This window comes from Geotrypetes seraphini, chromosome 17 (assembly GCF_902459505.1).
Source record: "Geotrypetes seraphini chromosome 17, aGeoSer1.1, whole genome shotgun sequence".
Classification (NCBI taxonomy): Eukaryota; Metazoa; Chordata; class Amphibia; order Gymnophiona; family Dermophiidae; genus Geotrypetes; species Geotrypetes seraphini.
The window spans coordinates 29382383-29402492 of record NC_047100.1 but is presented as its reverse complement, the minus strand read 5'-3'; the positions used below and the strand labels follow the sequence as shown (position 1 = coordinate 29402492).

General features: G+C 44.1%; 1 protein-coding gene across 4 annotated transcripts in view; it reads left to right on the top strand.

Annotated features, from left to right (window-relative positions):
- The window catches only part of FANCD2 (FA complementation group D2), a 319297-nt gene that overhangs the window by 129725 nt on the left and 169462 nt on the right, over positions 1-20110 (top strand). For 3 of the 4 annotated variants that reach the window (XR_004537318.1, XM_033925762.1, XM_033925760.1), the window contains exons 17-21: positions 465-572; positions 4185-4294; positions 9248-9308; positions 13610-13729; positions 15790-15863. Coding sequence is in view for 3 of the 4 variants with exons in the window: in XM_033925762.1 (XP_033781653.1) it covers positions 465-572; positions 4185-4294; positions 9248-9308; positions 13610-13729; positions 15790-15863 (473 nt within the window). In the remaining variant the exon portion in view is untranslated. The remainder of the gene's footprint in view (positions 1-464; positions 573-4184; positions 4295-9247; positions 9309-13609; positions 13730-15789; positions 15864-20110) is intronic. The other variant, XM_033925761.1, reaches the window with a different exon arrangement.

Sequence of the window (20110 nt, the reverse complement as noted above, 5' to 3'; positions counted from 1 at the left end):
TTTCTGATCGCGACCGCCGACCAGAAGAGGACAGCTGGAGTGGCAGGAGAGAGCAGCCGGAGCACCGGCGAGTAAAGGAAATCACTCGCTGTATGTTCTGACCACCTCTTCCTGCACTAAAGTCGGGCCTTACCAATCAGGAGCTGCGTGTCAATGCAGCTCCTGATTGGTAAGGCCCGACTTTAGTGCAGGAAGAGGCGGTCGGAGCATACAGCGAGTGATTTCCTTCACTCGCCGGTGCTCCGGCTACTCTCTCCTGCATCTCCCGCTGCCCTTTCCAGTCTCCCCCATGAAAAACTGTGTTCGCGGTTTTTCAAGATTCACGGGGATTCCTGGAATGGAACCCCCATGAATTTCAGGGGAGTACTGTACTGTATACTATGTTTTATCATACCTAATTTCTGTCTAGATTTTATCACTCTAATCTGTTATGTTTAACTGGGGATGGTGCTTTTCTCTTTTAGGGAATTCTAGACTATATGGATAACCTTAACCCTCAGCAGATTCGCAAAGTATTTTGCATCCTTAGTAGACTTGCATTCAACAAGGGGCATGAAAGCAGCCACATCCAGGTATGAGGATGAGAGAGGTTGGAGATGGAATATCAGTGGAATTCTACTCTGGCTAGACTTACCGGTACCTCTTCTTCCTTTTACTCTCTGTGCCTTACTCTTTTCACTTATCAAGCTTTTTTGAGAATGTGATGAATACAAGCTATATATCTTTTACTTGACTTTGACATTTAAATGAATAATCATGGTCCACCCTGGTGGCCCAGTGGTACTGCTGTGTTCTCGGTTTAATGAACACCTGATCAGGGAAAATAAATTCTAGTGCAAAGGGTACAGTAGCCTGGACAAGTGGGTCGCATCCCTGAAACTGCAAGTTTCTTGCAGAAGAATGCCACTCACATCTTTCAGCTCCGTCTCCTTCCTCAGTGGGTTGTGCCCTGTCTGCTCCGTTTTCCCTTCTGCAAGCAAGTTGAGAAGATGTCTCTCTGATCTACTCTGGAAATACTTTATCATTTTTGGGTTTGTTTATCCAAATCGTAAGGCTTTTAGTGATTGAGAGGACCTCGGTGATCCTGGGAGAAGAAGAAGACTTGCAGAGCGGAGGTCAGCAGTTAACAGGGCAACCCTTTTAGGGAACCTCTTTAGCCAGCCTGCATTTTTATTTGTGGAGATCAGGGACCATTCCCTTGGAAACTAGGCTTGCCCTTGATTTATCAGGTGCTAAGCTCAGGCCGTTTGCTCTTCTGGTGGTCCAGAAATGACTTTAATGGGTACTTCCCAGCACAGCACATGGATTTGTGGGGGTCTGAGATCTCATGTCCAACTGGCAGTCCGAAGATTGCTGTGCTGTGGAAATTAAGGAGGGAAAAAATCACTCTATGGACCTGTTCAAAGAGTAAAGTTGATTGAATGATGTAACACAGTTCACCAAAACTTGCTCAGAATCAAGGAGGGGAAAACTGGGGCGAGCCCCAGAAAAACCACCTCACAGCCCAATCATCGCATGAAGGGTAAACGGTATCATTATATCATTCCATGTATGCTTGTATGTTGAAAAAATATTGAGCACTATAATAATTAGATAGTTTTTTAAGTCGAAGAACTAAGCAAACTTAACTTATAGCTTGCGGGTTCCGACGTGCACGTTTCGATCCTGCCTCAGGGAACACACAGGAATTGTTGGAAAAACATGCGATGGGTACAGAGTTTCTGAGAAAACAGAGTTAAAACATCAATACTTTATTCAAAAAATAGATAAAAAACTTTTTCACATGAAAGATAAAACAATTTAGACTTAGCTCACGGCTAAACAGCAAAAGGACTCACCAGGATGGACTAATGTCTCCCATATGGAAGCGCGAGTGGCGCAGGTTAACTGCTTTGAAAGGTAACCAGAGAGGAATGACCGCCAAAGTTTTAAAGGACACTGTACGACGTGATCACGCACTAAAACGTGATGACGTCATAGCACTTATGAAGAAATCAGGTGCCGGAAAGACTGAAGGGGTACTGTCAATCAAAAAAGAAAATAACAAATAAAAAATAAATAATAAAAAATAAAAATAAAAAAGTTTTCTCAGAAACTCTGTACCCATCGCATGTTTTTCCAACAATTCCTGTGTGTTCCCTGAGGCAGGATCGAAACGTGCACGTCGGAACCCGCAAGCTATAAGTTAAGTTTGCTTAGTTCTTCGACTTAAAAAACTATCTAATTATTATAGTGCTCAATATTTTTTCAACATACAAGCATACATGGAATGATATAATGATACCGTTTACCCTTCATGCGATGATTGGGCTGTGAGGTGGTTTTTCTGGGGCTCGCCCCAGTTTTCCCCTCCTTGATTCTGAGCAAGTTTTGGTGAACTGTGTTACATCATTCAATCAACTTTACTCTTTGAACAGGTCCATAGAGTGATTTTTTCTATCTGATATATGCACCTTTTCACTCTTGTTACATTGTGTTTAACTTGTCCCCAATTTCTATAGTGGAAATTAAGGAGGCAGAAATCTTCTCCAGACACCAACTGCAGTGTAAGCTGAGGCAGTTAAAGCAGTAGTGCAGCCCATAGAAGTATGTGGAAAAATCAGGGGGGGGTCTCAAATTTGAAGTTTTGAATGTTCCTGGGGGTAGTAATAGGGTCCCCCACCTCCAAAATCCCATTTTTAGAATTTTTTAAACTTCAATGTAGCTCCCCAAGGCCATTGTTTGCCCCAAAATGTTGCTGCGACAGCCATCTTGGATGTTCTGATTTTAAAATTGAGTGTAATGGACTGCTTGGACCTTTATAACCTCTGCATTATGCCTAGATTGCATTGGATGGTTGGCTGAAGAGTGTCTATGCGCCATGTGCCACGGAGCACATGAAAGTGGGCTTAGGCCCCCTGGGATCTGTATAGTTGTGGAATCACAGCTGTCTGGTTTTTTTTATAGGGAGAAAATCCCTTCCGAAGTCCTTGGATGGTGAACTGGCAAAAATGCTGATTATCACCATCTAAACTATGCCCTAATATTCAGTGCCCCCCCAGGGCCACAAAAGTCCCCAAAGATCCTCTCACTCCCACTGTCTAGGTAGGCTCCCCCAGGCCTCCCTTTGTACCTGGTGGTCTAGTGTGGGTCGGCGGGGACAAGAGCACAGGCCCTTGCTCCTGACCCTTGTAGTTGCTCTTCAAAATGACTGCTGCAACTTCTCATGGCAGTTTGCCATACTTCCTGCAGTCCATACAGCTGGATACATCTGCAAGAGACTTAAGATAAATATTAAATAAGATTGGAGACAGTATGGACCCCTGTTGCTGAACAGAAATAATTTGTTGTCTGTCTGACAAATAGGATTTGAGCCACAATTTGTGTTCAGTTATGCGTTGACTTCTAACCATATGCAATGTAACATGTCAATATTATATAGAATCTTTCTTCTTGCCAATTTGCACCATGTAATCACTGACCGCTCAGTGACCTCTTCTCTATTTGTACACTGTAATTCGCTGACTGTACAGCTATTCTTCATTGTGAACCGCCTAGAAGTCGCAAGATTATGGCGGTATAGAAAAAATAAAGTTATTATTATTAGGTCTGTCAGTCTTGTGTCAAAGGCTGCTGCGAAATCCAACACCACAAATATCAAGGCAGATCCTCCGTCAGAGTTTCTGTGCAGAAGGGGGAAAGGGAATGGGGCTTCTACGCCACAGCAGCTCTACCACTAGGCCACTGTTTCTGTTCCATATGCAGATCTGAAGCCAGATGAATGTGTCTAGCCAATGTTAATTCTGTTCTATAAGTTTTGCCAGGAAAGGAATGTTAGAATCTGATCGGTAGTTTTCCAGCTTATCTTGATAAAGGGAGCTCTTTTTAGCGTTGTTGGAGTTAACAATTTTAGGGGTCCCTAAGGTCAGACATGAGTCACCTTCAATGAAGCATATGCTCATTCATTGTACTAACTTTGTTGGATAGGGATTGAGAGAACAAGTTTAGGCAGAGTAGGCCTTTCAGGATTTTTTTCAACAGCTTCCTCTATGACTTGGTTGAATGAATCCTTAAAGGCTGTGCATGGTTTTGGGGTGGGGTGGGGGGAAGATGGAGTTTTCTCTTCGTGAACTGTTTTTGGGCAGCATTGCATGTATCTGTTTTATACTATACATATGAATAATAACTTTGCTGTTATTCCACAGGATGACATGTACATAGTGATCAGAAAGCAACTCTTCAGCAGTGTACTGAAATACAAACGTATTGGGATTATTGGTGCTGTGATGATTGTGGGCAGCATGGCCATGAAAAGGTAAGAAATGCTGGCGTAAAACCACAGAGGGTTCATCTCAAGGTAGGTGGGGGGCTTTGTTGCTTGATTTGTGGGGTTGGGGTATTATATAGCGGTCTTGTTTTGGCAGGTGGGATGCACCAGTTTCTAGTTTGTAGTTTGCTGTTACCTTGTGCCTACTTAGAGGCAGAGACTGGTCTTGTTATTTTTCTTATGATGCTTTGTAATGTGACTTTGCTTGTAGTTATTAAATATAAAATTTCTAATAAACATTTAAAAAGAAAAAGAAATGCTGGAATAACTATGTTTATCCTAGGACAAGCAGGCAGCATATTCTCACATATGAATAATATCATCCACGGAGCCCCGTACAGACAGTATGAAAAGTGGACTGCTCGCACCACGCATGTGCGACTGCCTACCCACCCACTGAAGCTCGTGGCACCTCAGTTCTTCGTTTTCCGCGGAATGAAGAAATACTATTTGGTTGGACTTCATTTAATCTTGTTTGCCTTCCCGCTTTTGCGTGTTTTTTTTCTTTACTTTTCTCTCAACAATTTTGGCGACAATTGAGTTCAATTTCGCTAAAGTAATTTTTCTGTCTATGTTAAGACTGTTGACTGGTTTTAAAAAGTGTGGCAAGTGTCAACAGTCCATTTCAGCTGCAGACACTCATAAATGGTGTCTACGTTGTCTAGGCACTGAATACAAAATACTGTTCAACCTTAAAGGTCCCGCTCTCTTAAAGCCCATTGCGCTCAACAGGAGCAGTTATTCAGCATTATTATGGATATCATCAGATCTTCACAGATGTTGACATCGGTTTCGGATCGATATCACAAGAGATTCTGGCATTGGGGAAGCCAGCTAAGAAGCCACCCGCTTCCAAACAAGCATTGCAGGTCTCTACTGCATTGAGTCCCTTGATGCAGGCCAAACAACGACACCACCGCTCTCCAGCTTCACATGTTGTCTCTCCTACAAGGTGTGCATCCTCATTGAGGACACCCACTCCGACAACCTGCTGCACTGATGGTACCGGCTGTTGAGCCATCAGTACTGGTGCCTTCTTTTAGTGAAAATCTCAGTGAGTTCTTCCAGAGGGAACTCGGTAATATATTTAAATTGCACTGTATGCCAGTGCTAGCATTGACTCCCTCGGTATCGGCCCAGCTTTACCATTGCATTACAAGGCTTCAGGGTACTGCTGTCAACTATCCATTGAAGCATCGAACTCCTCAGGAATCTCCTGTGAGACACAGTCATTCCACTTCTAGACGATGTTCAAGACATTGTGACAAACGGACGGCTTTCCCAAGGTTTGCCACAGGAAAATTAAGGAAAGTATATGAACCCCAGTGCAGAAGGGCTGACCAGGTCAGTGCCCAGGACAATAAATTAGCTGACTACCTGGTGAGTGACTATGAAATGGAAATAGAGCAGGAAGAAGCTGCCTTGCTGTTGTCCATTGCCTGTAAGGCAGAAAGCTCACAAGCAGTTTTCCCTCAGAGAAACGGCATGGGCTGAGGAAGGAATTCCCTTCCCCCATCCAAAGCCAAGGGGGAGTGGTTCTTCCCCTCAGCTTAAAGCCAGGCTCGTTAGAGAGCAGAAGGAGGAGGAGCAGAACAAGGCTTGGCAGTAGAGCAGAGGCAGGACGGGGCTGAGCAGTTCCTCAGCACTGACTGGGAAATGACGGAGGAACAGGCTGGTAATTTGGCCACTGAATTCCTTTCCCCAGAGCCCATGGTATGGGAAGAAAGTGGGGCTATACAGGAAAGCTGTTCAGAGGAAATGGAGAGCTGAATATCCTGGGAAAGGTCTGTGAACAGAGGTTTTGTCTTGGCTGTATTTCTCTGCTTGCTCTGTGAACTAATGACTGTGGGAGTTACTAGGAAAATAATCCTGTATTGCAATTTTACATGCTGTTTTGCTGGAGTTTGGAAAGAATACAGTAATCTCCTCTGCAGGTTATGTTCATAGCTGAACCAAACGCCAAGCTGTAATGTTGGCTAGTTTTAAAGCCCATAATTTCCTGACTTCCACACTCCGTGAAAGTGCCCAGCTGTAAGGATAGTGCCATAGCAACTAACTAATTCAATTAATCTGCCTGCCTCGTAGGGATAAGGAAATTAACCCTCGCAGGGAAAAGCCTGCTCGGGACTAGGGAGAAAGTCCAGCCCAGCTGGAGAGTGTAAGAGCACTGGAAGACAGCACAGAATATTTCTCAATCATGAACAAGAATGTCTCTCCTGTAAAGCTACAATGGAGAGTTATGTGTGCTAACTGTTTCACCTCCTAGCCTCCTGGAATATTAATGACTGTATGTGGTTTACTAACCCAGTCCAGAGCTGATTACTGGGTGACTAAGAGTGAAATGAACTTTTTCTGTTGTTTTTGTATGATGTGCATGCTACCAGGAAAACCTGGAGTGGCACAGTAATTCCACGGCCGGTGGCCGAATAAAAGCTTATGTTTTCACCAAGGCCATTCTGACAAAGTGTGATTTTTTTCTCAAAGCCCTTGGAGAATAAGCTTAGTTGGACATTTGCTAGCGGCTACCAACTTGAAAGGTGACCCTAATTCTAAAGGGACCACGCCAGTAACAAGCATCATGTCACTACCCAACGGCTCAGGGTGTTCGCAGAGAGCATGGGTGTGACAACATCTATCTTCACACTGATGTTCTCACTGACGCTCTTCATCGAAGCATCGATCCTCTTCTTCAGGGCGATCGACTTCAAGATATCATCACCCCTCATCACATCGATCTCATGCTTTCAAGTGTAAGAGGCACCCATTGATCCTCTTCCTCATCAGTACTGAAGACGTTAAAAATCTTGTAGGGAAGGAAGTGATGTCATCGGGGAAGATGGCAGCATAGATTCTGTGCTCCGCCTTTGGCCATAGCAAACCCTGTAACTTATTGGCAGAGGCTCTTAGCTAATTTCCCTGCGACATTTGGTGAACCCTTACCTGGACATCTTGGATGGCGTCAAAGCACAGATCTGATGCTGAGCGGGGCTAGTGAAATCTATTGAGAAAGCGCGGAAGCGCAGGCCATGTGGAGCTGGTCTGATGGGGGATGACGGAGAAGGCCCGTCATGCTCCACGGTGGCTGTCACCTTGATGAAGACTGATACGGAGCGGAGCACTCAACCTGGTCCAACTTGGTCACGAAAGCAGGTCTCTGTGCTTAGGTAGAGGAAGTGAAATCCGAGATTGCGTCCATTAAGTCCCAAATCCTTTAGGCGATCCAGGAACTGAAGACGGACCGCCAAGATATGGGTAATGAAGTGGAGAGAGTTGAGACTCGGATGGATGCTGTGGAAGAGGTGGTGGTGGGTACGCAAAAGGGGCTGGAGGAAGCCAGTTCAGAGCTGGAGGTCCTAAAGGATAAACTGGAGGATATTGAGAACCGCATCTGCCACAACAACTTTGGATAGATTTTTATTTATTTATTTTTTTTTAATCTTTATTAATTTTCCACAGTGCCATTAACAATTAGATGTACATATAGTGTAACAAGAAAAAGCACATTCATCTTTCAGAAAAACATGAACAATCACTTTTTGCCCCCTCCCCTTCTAATGACTAAACAGGAAAATATATAGATATATAGATATATATAGATAGATAGATAGATTCTTTCATTAACCTTTCCCAATCTAACCATACCGGCAGACCAAGAGAGGCTTTTTTTTTGCGCAGCAGGGAGTGACAGGAAGCGATCGCCTGTCCCATTGTCCCCGCGCACAGCTTTGGGGCGCTGTCCCTGAAAATGGGACATTTCGACGTCCCGAAGCTGTGTGTGGGGACAACGGGACAGGGGATCTAAAAATGGGATGGTCCCATTCAAAAGGGGACATATGGTCACCTTAGTTATAACCAGAAATGTATTAATAATTCATTCAATTATTATTAATAAAATTAGTCAACGGACCCCATATTAGTTTAAATACCTTAGTATTACCCCGTTGACCATTTATCATTGTTTCCATCCTATAACACAGACATAATGAGTGCCCTCTATCTCCCTCCATGCACCATCTTTCCCTTTCTCTCCATTATTTGCAATTCCATCTTCTTCCCTCACCATTCATGTCTCCCTCTACTCCCCCATCTTTCCTTCTCACCCTCCCCTTTCCTCCCCCTGTGCCACCAGATTTTCTTCCCCTTACCTCTTCCCCCCCCCCTCCCCGTGCCATCAGATATCCTTCCTCTCCTTCCCTGTACTCCAAGGCTTGCTTCTTTGGGTCGTGGTATCAGCTGTGACTCTCTCACATGCTGCCTGCCACAAACCCGGCAGTCTCCCCTCTGCCATGGAGAGACTTCAAAGTCAGCGGCAGGCAGTATTTTGGAATTTCTGCCAATGTCGCAATGAGATTTGATGTTGATTTGGCCCCCCCACCTCTCATTCGTTGCTGATTGCCCCCACTTCCGATTCATTTGTTAAGTGATTTGATCAAATATTAATAAACCTTGAACCTTGCTTGGCGGCCTGTCTGTCAGGTCTTCTCTCTGCTGCATCACCAGTGATGCCATCAGTGACACGGCAGAGGGAAGGACCCAGCAGGCAGGCCAGGAGCAGCCTGTTCACAACTGCTGCTGTTTTGACCTGGAGGAAATGAATCCATTCAAATCGATTCATCAAAGTGAATTGATGAATCGATTTGAATGAATCGGACAGCACTACCACGTACCCCTAAGGGCATGCATACCACGTATTAAGAAATACTGTTCTAGGTGACTACACAGGGTATATCTCTTCATGGGGGAAAATTAATGCTGGGTGTTGGTTGAGATCAGAGAGAGAGAAACCACTGCTCCTCCTGAAGGGGAGAGAATGCTTCTTCAGTGCTGCCTTCTTTGTTTTTGCTTAGAACATATGTTAGACTAGAGCTAGCTTGCTCTTAGCTCATAAACAAAACATAAAAGTGGAACAAGGTTGTAAACACAAAATGTTAATTGTTTCAGCAGTAAACCGGAAAGAGAGGCATCTCAGAAAATGCATCTCAGCAGTGAAGTCTACAGACAGGTGAGTGACTCTTCCATAAGAGTATGAAGGAATGTTGAAAAATTGATAGAGATGTTAGCTTATAATATTAAGTAGCGCATGTAGTGAGGAGACTTTGGGAAATCCTTGGACTGAAAGTGATCTAGGTATTGTACAAGAAGAAAAAAGACCTATACAGAAATATTATAAGTTATAATTTTCTTCTTCTGCTGCTGCCATCACATGTCTCCCACCCTCCTTCCACTGTTGCCGTTTTGTCTCTCTTACATCCAAGCAGCAGCAAATCACATTTTGCTTTTACTTCCCTGCACAGCTGCTGATAGTGTTTGCTTAAGGATTCCCTCAGGCAACCTCGGGAATTTTGCTAGGCCAGGCCTGCCTCTGAGGAAAGAGGAAATTGCCTCATGGGAGGTGGGGCTAGCCTAGCAAACACCTCGAGGCTTTCCGAGGGAATTGCAAAGGTAACGCTAATGGCAGCTGTGCAAGGAAGTAAAAGCAAACCGATCATGTACTGCCCGGTTTGCGCTCACTTTCCAACTCCGGCTCGATTCCTCCAGACCTCATCCGCACCCTATACGATCTGTGCATGCAAATGAGTAAAGAGGCATGTAAATTTCTTAACGCGTCGATTCATGAAACCATTTTGTCCAAACGGACTGGCCTTTCCGTTCCAAAAAGTTACGACTGCTGAGGACCAGTCGTTTACATCCTCGCTCACTATTTCTGCCTAGCAACTGATGTGTGCATGTTAAGAACCCCATCAAAAATCCTAAATATATCAAAACTTTTAAATATATAAACCTTCATGTACATAAGCATTAGAAATAATTTTTATTTCTTTTTTTGGAATGCGCATAGCGAGCGCGGGAGTGAATCTCAGATTTGTAATTCGCATTGCAAGAAAATCGCGGATTAACCCCATGCACTCCTTGCACATTGTACATTTCAAATATCAATGCCAAATAACAAAAAAAAATCCTAAATCAAATAAAACTTTTATGGGCCAGATATCCCTCCCCCCTTCTTCCAGCTGGATTGTCGCATGCATGTGACATCAGGGTGTCACTAGTGGTTGCTATGTGCTTCACAAATGATAGAGCCATACAATCAACAAGCTCTCAGAGAGAGAAGGTCAGAGAGACTGAAGGCATGTGGAATATGTGGGTGTGAGAGAGAGAGAGAAGGGCAAAATGGCTGAGAGCAGGTGGGGTGTGGGTGTGTGTGTTAGAGAATGACACAGTGGCTGTTACCCGCGTTAAGCTGTGGGTGACCGCGGGTAACCCGCTGAAATGGGGGGGGTGGAAAGCAGTGTTCACCGTGGCTACGGGGAAAAAGCCATTCATTGCCCCGTGGAGCGGTTTGCCTCCATAGTTAAGGGAGGGAACACGCGCGGTCACCGATCGCGCTCCCTCCCACCTTACTGATCACCGCCACCCGTGCATCTCCCTCCCTGCCCCTTACCTTCGTGGCAGGCAATTTCTCTAAATTTGCTTCCTACGAGCAGCCAGAGCGTTGAAATCACGTGTGGCTGCCTTAAAGGTCATCTCTGACGCAACCAGAAGTTACATCATAGCCGACCTTTCCTGCAGCCATTCACGATTTCAACGCTTCGGCTGCTCGTACGAAGCAAATTTAGAAATTGCCTGCCGCGAAGGTAAGGGGCAGGGAGGAAGAAAGGGAGGAAAGGTGGAGAAGAACAGATGCTGAAGGTTCCTGGGGAAGGTGGGATGGAAAGGAACAGACGCTGAAGGGACCTGGGGGAGGTGGGGTGGAAAGGAACAGACTCTGAAGGGACCTGGGGGAGGTGGGGTGGAGAGGAACAGACGCTGAAGGGAACTGGGGAAGGTGAGGTGCGGTGGAACAGACGCTGAAGGGAACTGGGGAAGGTAGGGTGGGGAGGAACAGACGCTGAAGGGAAATGGGGAAGAGAGAGATTCCAGACTATTGGGGGAGCGGAGGGAAGAAGATTGGTGCCAGACCAATTGGGGGGGGGGGGCGTGGAGGGAGAGATGGAAGGGAGAAGCACAGAAACAGAGCATATGGAAGAGACAGAAGGCAGGCAATGGATGGAAGGAAATGAATGAGGAGAAGTTGAGGAAAGCAGAAACCAGACAACAAAAGTAGAAAAAAAATTTTATATATATTTTTTGCTTTAGGATAAAGTAGTATATTAGTTGTGTTGATAAAAATTTATAAACAAAGCCCTGCCAGCTGAACATCTGATTTCTAAGGAAGGAATAAGCTAAATATTGCAGTACTGAGGCTTGTATGGATGCTGCGGGGACGGGGCGCTGACGAGGACAAATTTTTTTCCCCATGTCATTCTCTAGTATTGGTCACTAATAGTAATTTGAAATAACAGGATATCTTAATACTTTCAGGATGTAATTATTAATTTTCCTTTCTCCCTTTACCCCAAACTCACGTTGGTTTTTTTAATCTGTCCCTTTAATGTTTACACTTCCCCTCCCCTCATAATAATTTAATTTTAACTTCTTATTTTTTTTAACATTGTAAACCGGCCAGGTGTTCTTAATAAATTAATAAACTTGAACTTGAACTAGGACAGTGTTGTTCAACCTTTTGACACCTATGGACTGGCGGAAATAAAATAATTATTTTGTGGACCGGCATCGGTCTGCGGACCAGCAGTTGAAGAACACTGGGCTAAGTCGTGCCCATCTCCATCCAATCTCCACCCCAGACCCCTCCCCCATAATAGTACTAATTGTAACACAATTTTTTCCATTCATTTGTCATATATATACACACACACACAATATAATCGTAGTAACAACGCATAATGGTTAACCCCAAAATTAAACTGCACAAAGCACATTGTATGTTTCTCAACATTCATTCCTACCAGAACACAGATAACCCCTATGCAAATACGGGACCACAAACTAAAAGTACTAATATATAGAAAGGAAACCCTAAGATCCAGTACAACCCCAGAGAAAAAGAAACAAATGCATTTCTTCCTGGACAGACAATTAGGGCAGATGTAAAATCACTAAATAAAAAAAATGAAAGCATTTCCCCTATCGTTGTTGTCTCTCTCCCTCCATGCTGTGCCTTGCCTTCTGGCCTGCCTCCCCCCGGTGTTATCTTCGGGCCAGTCCACGGTGCAATCAACGCAGGGTCTTCGGGCCAGCTCCCTGAGTGCTGCATTGCACAAAGCTGTGGGAAGCGGTTCCTTGCGTGCGTCCCGCACCTCATCTGGAAGCCTTCCCTCTGACGTTGCGACGTCAGAGAGAAGGCTTCCAGCTCAGGCGCAGGCCGTGGCTAGGAGCCTTTTCCCACGGCTTTGTGCACTGCAGCACTCAGGGAGCCGGCCCAAAGATGCCGCATTGATTGTACCGAGGACCGGCGGCTACAGAACAATCTCTTGGACCCGATGGAAGTGCCGGCCCTGTGGACCGGCAGAAAATTTCTGCAGATCGCCACAGGTCCACAGACTTGCGGTAGAAGAACACTGGTCTAGGATGTTTGTTACAGACCAATGTGTTCAAAGGAGTGGAGTACGCTCTTTCAATTTCAAAGTATTTAGAGAATATCAAGTTAAGCACTGAGGGTTTAATTTTCTCTAAAAATGTTATTATATCTTGCCCCTTCTAGAGCGATTATTCACTTCTTCCAGATCTTGTTCCACTTGCATTAGGCATTTCAGTTGCTTTTTCAGATCCAGGATGTTCTCCTTCGCTACAGTTGTTTTAGTCTCCAAATTAATAAATAGTTGAGTTGGCTAGTTCTTTTTTAATGTCTGCAGTATCATATTTGGTGATTTAACTTCCTCTAGTAAGTCAGATAACACGCTGTTCTCTTTCGGTAGAGGTGTTTTAGTTGAAGTCATGCTGAGAATTTGTTGATGTTATTGGACTTAGATGTTTGAAAATAGTATTTTAATGATGATTTCTTTCTGAGGGGGTTGAATTGATTGATTGAGAGAGCAATCTTTCATTGTTCAATTGTTGCATTGTAAACCGCTTAGGTCAGTGAAATGCTGAAGCGGTATATCAAATCGTAATAAACATAGACAATGCAGTTATGCAGTCATCTTGATTGCCCCCCCTGACCCACTTAGTTGACTAATGGTATGTTAGGCAAGTTTTATGCATAGCTTAGAAAACTTGCAAGATGCTATGTCCTTTTGATCCTCTTCATTTCCTAGCGCAGCAGAAACTTTTCTATGGTCTGATCAAATGGCAGTCCCTCCAGCTGTCTGCAGTGGCGAACCCTTTTAGGCAAGCAGTAAGAGAGAAGTTTCTTCTTGAATTTCTTTTTCAGTTTTGTCCTTTGCTTTTTTTTTTTTTTTTCAGGTGACTGCTTTGCTGGAGTTAGTGCACTCCTGTAGTGAACAAGCTCCTGAAGCTGCAGCCTTCTATTACGATGAGCTGGCCAGCTTGGTTCATAAAGGCAATCTGGACAAACAAGTGATGGTAAGTTTGTTGCATACTAGAATCCATCCTACTCCCACATGTTCCCATTCCCGGCCCATCTCCAATATTTTTCTCTTTTGCCCCCAAGCCAGTCAATTTGTTAAGTTTGTTAAATGTTTCCTGGACATATGGTGCTATCCTATTGCAAACAATGAATGTGACACAACTGCTGACTGATTCATGGATGGCCAAAATGGTGGTAAGGAAACAGAGGATGTCAGTTAAGACCTATCTTTGCAGGGGACAGCAGGCCTCCCTTCCCATTACCTCCCTCCCTGACTCCCCTCAGAGTTCCTGCTCCTGCCACCAGTACCGCTGCTTCTCCTCTGCCGCCATCCGTCAGCCCGCGCCGCCTCTGTCGCTGCCGCCCCTCTGCGCTCCGGAGGTCCTGGGCATTTCCTCCCAAGCTAATAGAACCTTAAGTGCGCATGCGCACTCCTACCTGCCACGGACTCACGGATCACGCAGGTAGGAGTGCGCATACACACTTAGGGTTTTATTATTTGTGATGCTTTCTTTATACTACAGTAAAAATTATTAGAAATTAAAAAAAGAGCTGAATAAATTCATCCAGGAAGTACAAAGCATTATAATAACTACAATGCAAATTAAATATTGTGACAAACCCAGGTCTGTTTCGGGTTTTGGCCAAATCAAACCCAAATCCGTACCGGGTTTTGCCCCAGTGATCAGGAGTATTCACAGTGCAGGTGACCTGCCAATTGATTGATGAAGCTGACTTCTGCTCTGATTCTGACATGGAGGTAGAAGAGACAGGGCAGGATAAGATTAAGAGAAAAAACCTACACTCCATGCAGACCTGCCACTGTCAGAAAGCTTATTCAGTTTGAACAGCCTGTTAAAATCAGGGCTAGGGAGAAACCTGCCTGTAATAGCAGGAAGCAAGCCGGTGTGTGGAAAACCCTTCCCCCCACCTTCTCAGAGGATATAACAGACACACGGGGCACACAGGGGAGACGGGAAAATGGCAGTCTCTCACAGACTTGAGGCAGATGAGTTACCTCCTGTCTGGGACACTGGAGTACAGCCAGAAGGAGAAGCCATGGAGGGGCAGGAAAGCTGTGTAGGAGCTGACACTCTGCCAACACCCATGGAGACCCAGTAAGCCTAAGATTGGGATTTAATTTCTTTATGCTGCCAGCTTGTCTCTTACCCGTTTGAAGCCAGTGAAGCTCTCCTGGGAAGCCACATTTTTGAGGTTTTCTGTAAAGCAGGAATGTGTGTGTTTTCTGACAAACCATTTTGAATGTATTTCCTGTCTGGTGATTCAGCTGGGAAATCTCGTTGGTCCTGATTGCTACAGCCACGTTCAGAGGGAAACGTTTGCTTGATTTTGAACTCTGAATAATGCTGTGATTCTTATGTGTTCTGGACTGTTGGATAAAAGCATTACTTATCTGATTATTGCTGCTCTGGTGAAGAGAACTGTACTTCTTGACTGATTAAAGTCCAGAAGCAGGGGACTGTACACAAGGCAGTGCTGACCCAGATTCAACTGCCTGATTATATTATTGTGAACCTTTGCATTTCATGCAATATCAGTCCATCTTGAACTACAAGGCTTTTGCCTATATTTTTGATTTATTCAACCAGTGGTTGAAATAAAGTTTATTTTTGCTTTGCCATTTCTGACTAAGATGCCTTTATACCTTGCATGCTTACAAGTTTTAGAATGTGCCTATTTTAAAGACCTGAAGGATCCCTTAGTGGAAAGGGACACGCCGGGTTCCAGCTTTGGTCACATTCCCAGGTGCTCGCTGCGCCTTACAGGAGCCCGGGATTAAAAAATAAGTAAGTTTTTAACATACATTGGAATCTGCAATAATTGGAAGATGATTCTATAACGCAACGATATGATATTGAACAGAAATGGAAAATTTATTCTGTTGGGGAAGCCTGGTATTTGTGACCTAAATTTGCTGTAGCAATGGATTTTGATTTCAGAGACAGTACCTGCTGCAGATGGAGTGGGGCAAGTTGCTTTGATAAGGCAAGGACTAGTCTGGAGAAGCTAATATATTAAATTTTTCCAACTTCAGGATTGGATTGCACGCACTGTCTTGGATGACTTTCAAGAGGACTATGTTGTGGATCTCACTCCAACAGTGGAAGGGTCAGTATCGCAAGGTTATCATTTCACAGATACAGTTTATGTTCAGTGTTTAGCTTTAGTTTACTTAGATTGTTTTAGATGCTTCTTATTTGGGTATCTCAAGTAGATTTTGTTTAACTTTTTAGCTTATAAGTCTGATCAGAGCATGAAGGGGGAATTTTATGCGATAGTTTAATATGGAGACTTTGAACTGTTTTACCTGAGTGAATGATAAACCTTCACAAGGCTGTTATGGTCTAAAAACATCTACTGTAACCCTTTTATCCTTAATTTATTGTATTGCTTATCATTCTAGGTTGATATGAATAGAAATGGTAATTTTCTATAGGTATCGCATAGTGGCCATACTTCTATCACTTACACAGTTCTCCATTGCAGAACCAGTACAACATGGACAGAAGTAATGTAAGACTTGCAGCCCAGCCCCTCCCCCGTCCCACTGCGTAATGAGTACAGTGCAGGAATAAGCAGACCCTTCAGAGCGGGCAGTATCCCTAAATGAGATTCCTTTGAGAATACTGGGTCAGGAATGAACCTCATTTTGTGAGCCAGAGGATGTTGGTCTGTTCTCAAATTCCCAAATCATAATATTTGCCTTGTGCTGAGGAGAATTTTTTCAGGGGCTCATAAAACATTATCAGCCCCATTTTAAACAGGTTGTAGAAGTAGGAATTGAGACATGGAGGTCAGTGCATCTCGTTTCAGCAGTATTTTAGAACAATGTCTGCCGATGTAGAGCCTGTTCTAAAATAAACACCCGTTTTAGAAAAATAAATGATGAAGGTGGAGTGAAAGAGGCTATTAGAACAACTGTTTAGTCTAAATAACTATGTGGACAGCTCTTATTTCGATCTCAGAGGAGATCAAGGAAAGAAATCTAACACAAAAGTGTGCTTTAAATATTCAAGTCCTAGGGAGTGTTTGATAACCAAAAGTCTCCCCCTGAATTACAAGTGACTGGCCACCTTATTGGGATTAATTCCTACCATTGACCCCACTAATCAAAATGATATCTCTACCATAGATCTCAAATTAGCTAAAATTCATGATTGGCTAAATGCAAATATGCTTTTCTAAAACTAGCATTGTGAAGGTTTAGACTTAATTGGTCCGCTCTCCATCGACAATATCCCTCTTAAATCAACTCCAACAACCTTATTGATAACAAACTTTCATTCCGTCCTCAAATCAGTGCGCTGGTCAAAAACTGCTTTTACAAATTTAGGATGATTAGATCTTTGGTCCCTCTCCTTAACGTAAATTCTTTTAATGTGTTAATTCATTCTCTCGTAATATCTAAAATTGATTATTGTAACTCACTATATAAAGAGTTGTGTCTAAAAGATATAAAACGTCTTCAACTTATACAAAACACAGCTATCAAAATGATTTCGGATTCTAAAAAATTTGATCACATCACCCCTTAGTTACAAAAAGCTCACTGGTTGCCTGTTTTACAAACTATGCAAACTAATGCTCCGGCATTTATAGATAGACTACTGATCCCCTATGACCCCCCCAGAACGTCCCATCCCTCAAGATAATTGGTACTCGTCGTACCCTCATTTTTTTCAGTCATCGCCCCTTTAATTTGGAACTCTCTCTCTCTATACCTTAGCCTAAAATGCTTGCTTTTTAATTTTTAACTTTTCCCCTTTCCTATTGTATTTTCCTTTTATGTATTCTTTCTAAGAAATTGTAGCTCTTCCCTTTTTTCCCATTGTTTTCAGGTCATGCTTGTTTAGTTGGTGTATGTCTTATAATTTAAAAATGTTCGTCTCCCAGCTATTTTAACCTGTGGATAAGCGTTTAATCAAAAATTTAAATAAACTATGAAACTATATGTAGTTGGTACATTTTCCAATTATCTTGATGCAGTCATAGCCCAGCTGAGGAGACAAAAAGCGCAGGGGCAGCTGTTTACCAAATCCTAAATGTGACTCTTGATGTTGATAGTTTAGGACCAAGAAGCCTTGTACTAAAATGCCTGTGAACTTGCCACGTCTTTCCCAGACCCTGTCCCTTATTGCTTCCATTCCCTTTGGTTCGATACATAAGTTTTATGTAAGCTAAACGTTTAGGTGCTGGTTTAAACACGTTTTGTAGCGTGAGTCTATATGTATCAGTGAGGGTCTTTTTATTGAAGTGAGTGGCGCCAAGGAAAAATGTATCTTTCTATCACTTTCTCTTGGTCTTTGATTGCAACTCTTAGTATTTGATGATATTTATAGAAACTGAGAAAACGACAGCAAACTAAGATGATGATATGGCCTATCCAATCTGCCCATCCTTTCCAACTACTAATCTTAGAGATTCTCTATGCTTGTCCCATACTTTCTTTAATTCAGATACCGTCCTTATCTCTATAATCTTCACTGGAAGGCTCAGGCCATCAAGCGCACAGCCCTCCCTAGTGTAGAATGAGTGCTGCTTAAAGACTTCCAGGATTGCAGGGTGGACATAGTTTTAAAGGAGCTTTTGGAAGTGGATTCTTGTGGCATGTGCCCATTACATGAGATTACGCCAGATGCCCTTGGCAGAGGAGGTTGCCCGCCCCCAGCTGGTGCTGGAGGGTATAAATTAGATGGTGGATGCCTTGTAATTATGATCTCAGAGTTCTAGGCACATTCTCGGCTTATGCAGTGTTGGCTCACTGAACGCTTTGAATCTGCCACCAGGGTGACGCTGAGCAAGCTTCCATTCAAAGGTTAGATGCTGTTTGGCGAGAGGCTAGATGACCTTATTCCAGGACAAGCAGGCAGCATATTCTCAACATATGGGTGACGTCATCCACGGAGCCCCGATACGGACAGACTTGCTTGAAGAACTTTAAGAAAGTTTGTGACTGTCACACGCCTTCCCACCCGATGTAGGGCGCGTGTCTCCTCAGTTCTAAGTTTTCCACAGAGCTGAGAAGCACTCGTTTCAAAGCTCTGCGTGAGAGTTAGTTCTACTCGTGCCTTCTCACCGCGGCTCGTGTATTTTCTTTACAGGGTCGCTGTGTTTATTTGCGCGTTTGATAAAAAAAAAAAAATAAAAAAAGTTTTGTTTGGTTTTTTTTATCGTATCACAGCGGGGCCTCTTCAGTGGCCTCAGCCTGCAGGCTTCGATTTAACTGCAGCCGTGTTTCATTCCTTGTCCCGGCCGGTCACAGGGTTCAAGAAGTGTAGCCGGTGTCATCACTGACCCACACAAGTGGTGTGTACAGTGTTTAGGACCTGATTATTGTCCGGAGTCGTGCACCCGCTGTGCTACACTTCAAAATCGAACCCTTAAACATCGTTGAGTTCGGATTGAAAAAATATTCAGGGGAATGGATCTGCCTTTACCTAAGGCTTTCACATCGATTCCGGCCCCGACTCCAGCAAAGTCTTCTTCGGGGCCAAAATCTTCCACCTCGACCTCGCTCAAACCTTCCTCAATGGGGAAGTCTTCATCTTCAGGGAAATCAGCTAAATCTTCTCCTGAAGCGCCATTATCCTCAATGTCTCCATCAGGTAAGATAGCTAAGCCAACCCCTCCGGACATGCCACCATTAGAACCGGTGGGTCTGAGGCAATCCAGGAAGCGTGTCTCAAAATCGAGGCAACACTCTTCCTTGAGGTCCTCTTCCTCGGAGTCCATAGCCACACCAATTGTACCAGATCCAGTGGTCTTGGTGCCGGCTTTGCAGAATATGTTGGAAACTATTCTGCATCATGCTTGCCAAATTGACTCCTGCTTCAACCCTGCTTCCTTCAGTCCAGCCTGAGCACTCAGCAGTATTACAAGGAGTCAAGTCCTTGATTCTGAGAGGCAGGAGACTAGGTATGACACCAGGCCTGTGGCGTATTGTCACGGGGTGTGGGTGGCAGCCCCCTGGGGTACCCACAAACTATTGGCACGAAAACAAGCTCCCCCAATACACCCGCAGGCAAGATTCCCGCAGGCAGGGAAAAAAGACAGGGAAAGGATCAGCGGCGGCGGCAAGCCCTCAGCAGATGACCTGCCAGCAAGAACTCTCTCCTAGCAATGAGGCGAGCTGCTGGAGAGAAGGCGCCAAGTGGGGCTGGCGAGCTACCTCTGACCCCTCCACAATCTACAGGTAGATCGTAATCTACCTGTTGGACATGCCTGGTTTATAGAATGCAGGGGTGCACTATAGCAGTACAGTTGAATGTGAAGGCACTATAATCAATAAGCAGAAAATATAACAGTGCAATTGAGATACTGAACAAATATATTTATCATGCACTGGACTAATGAGG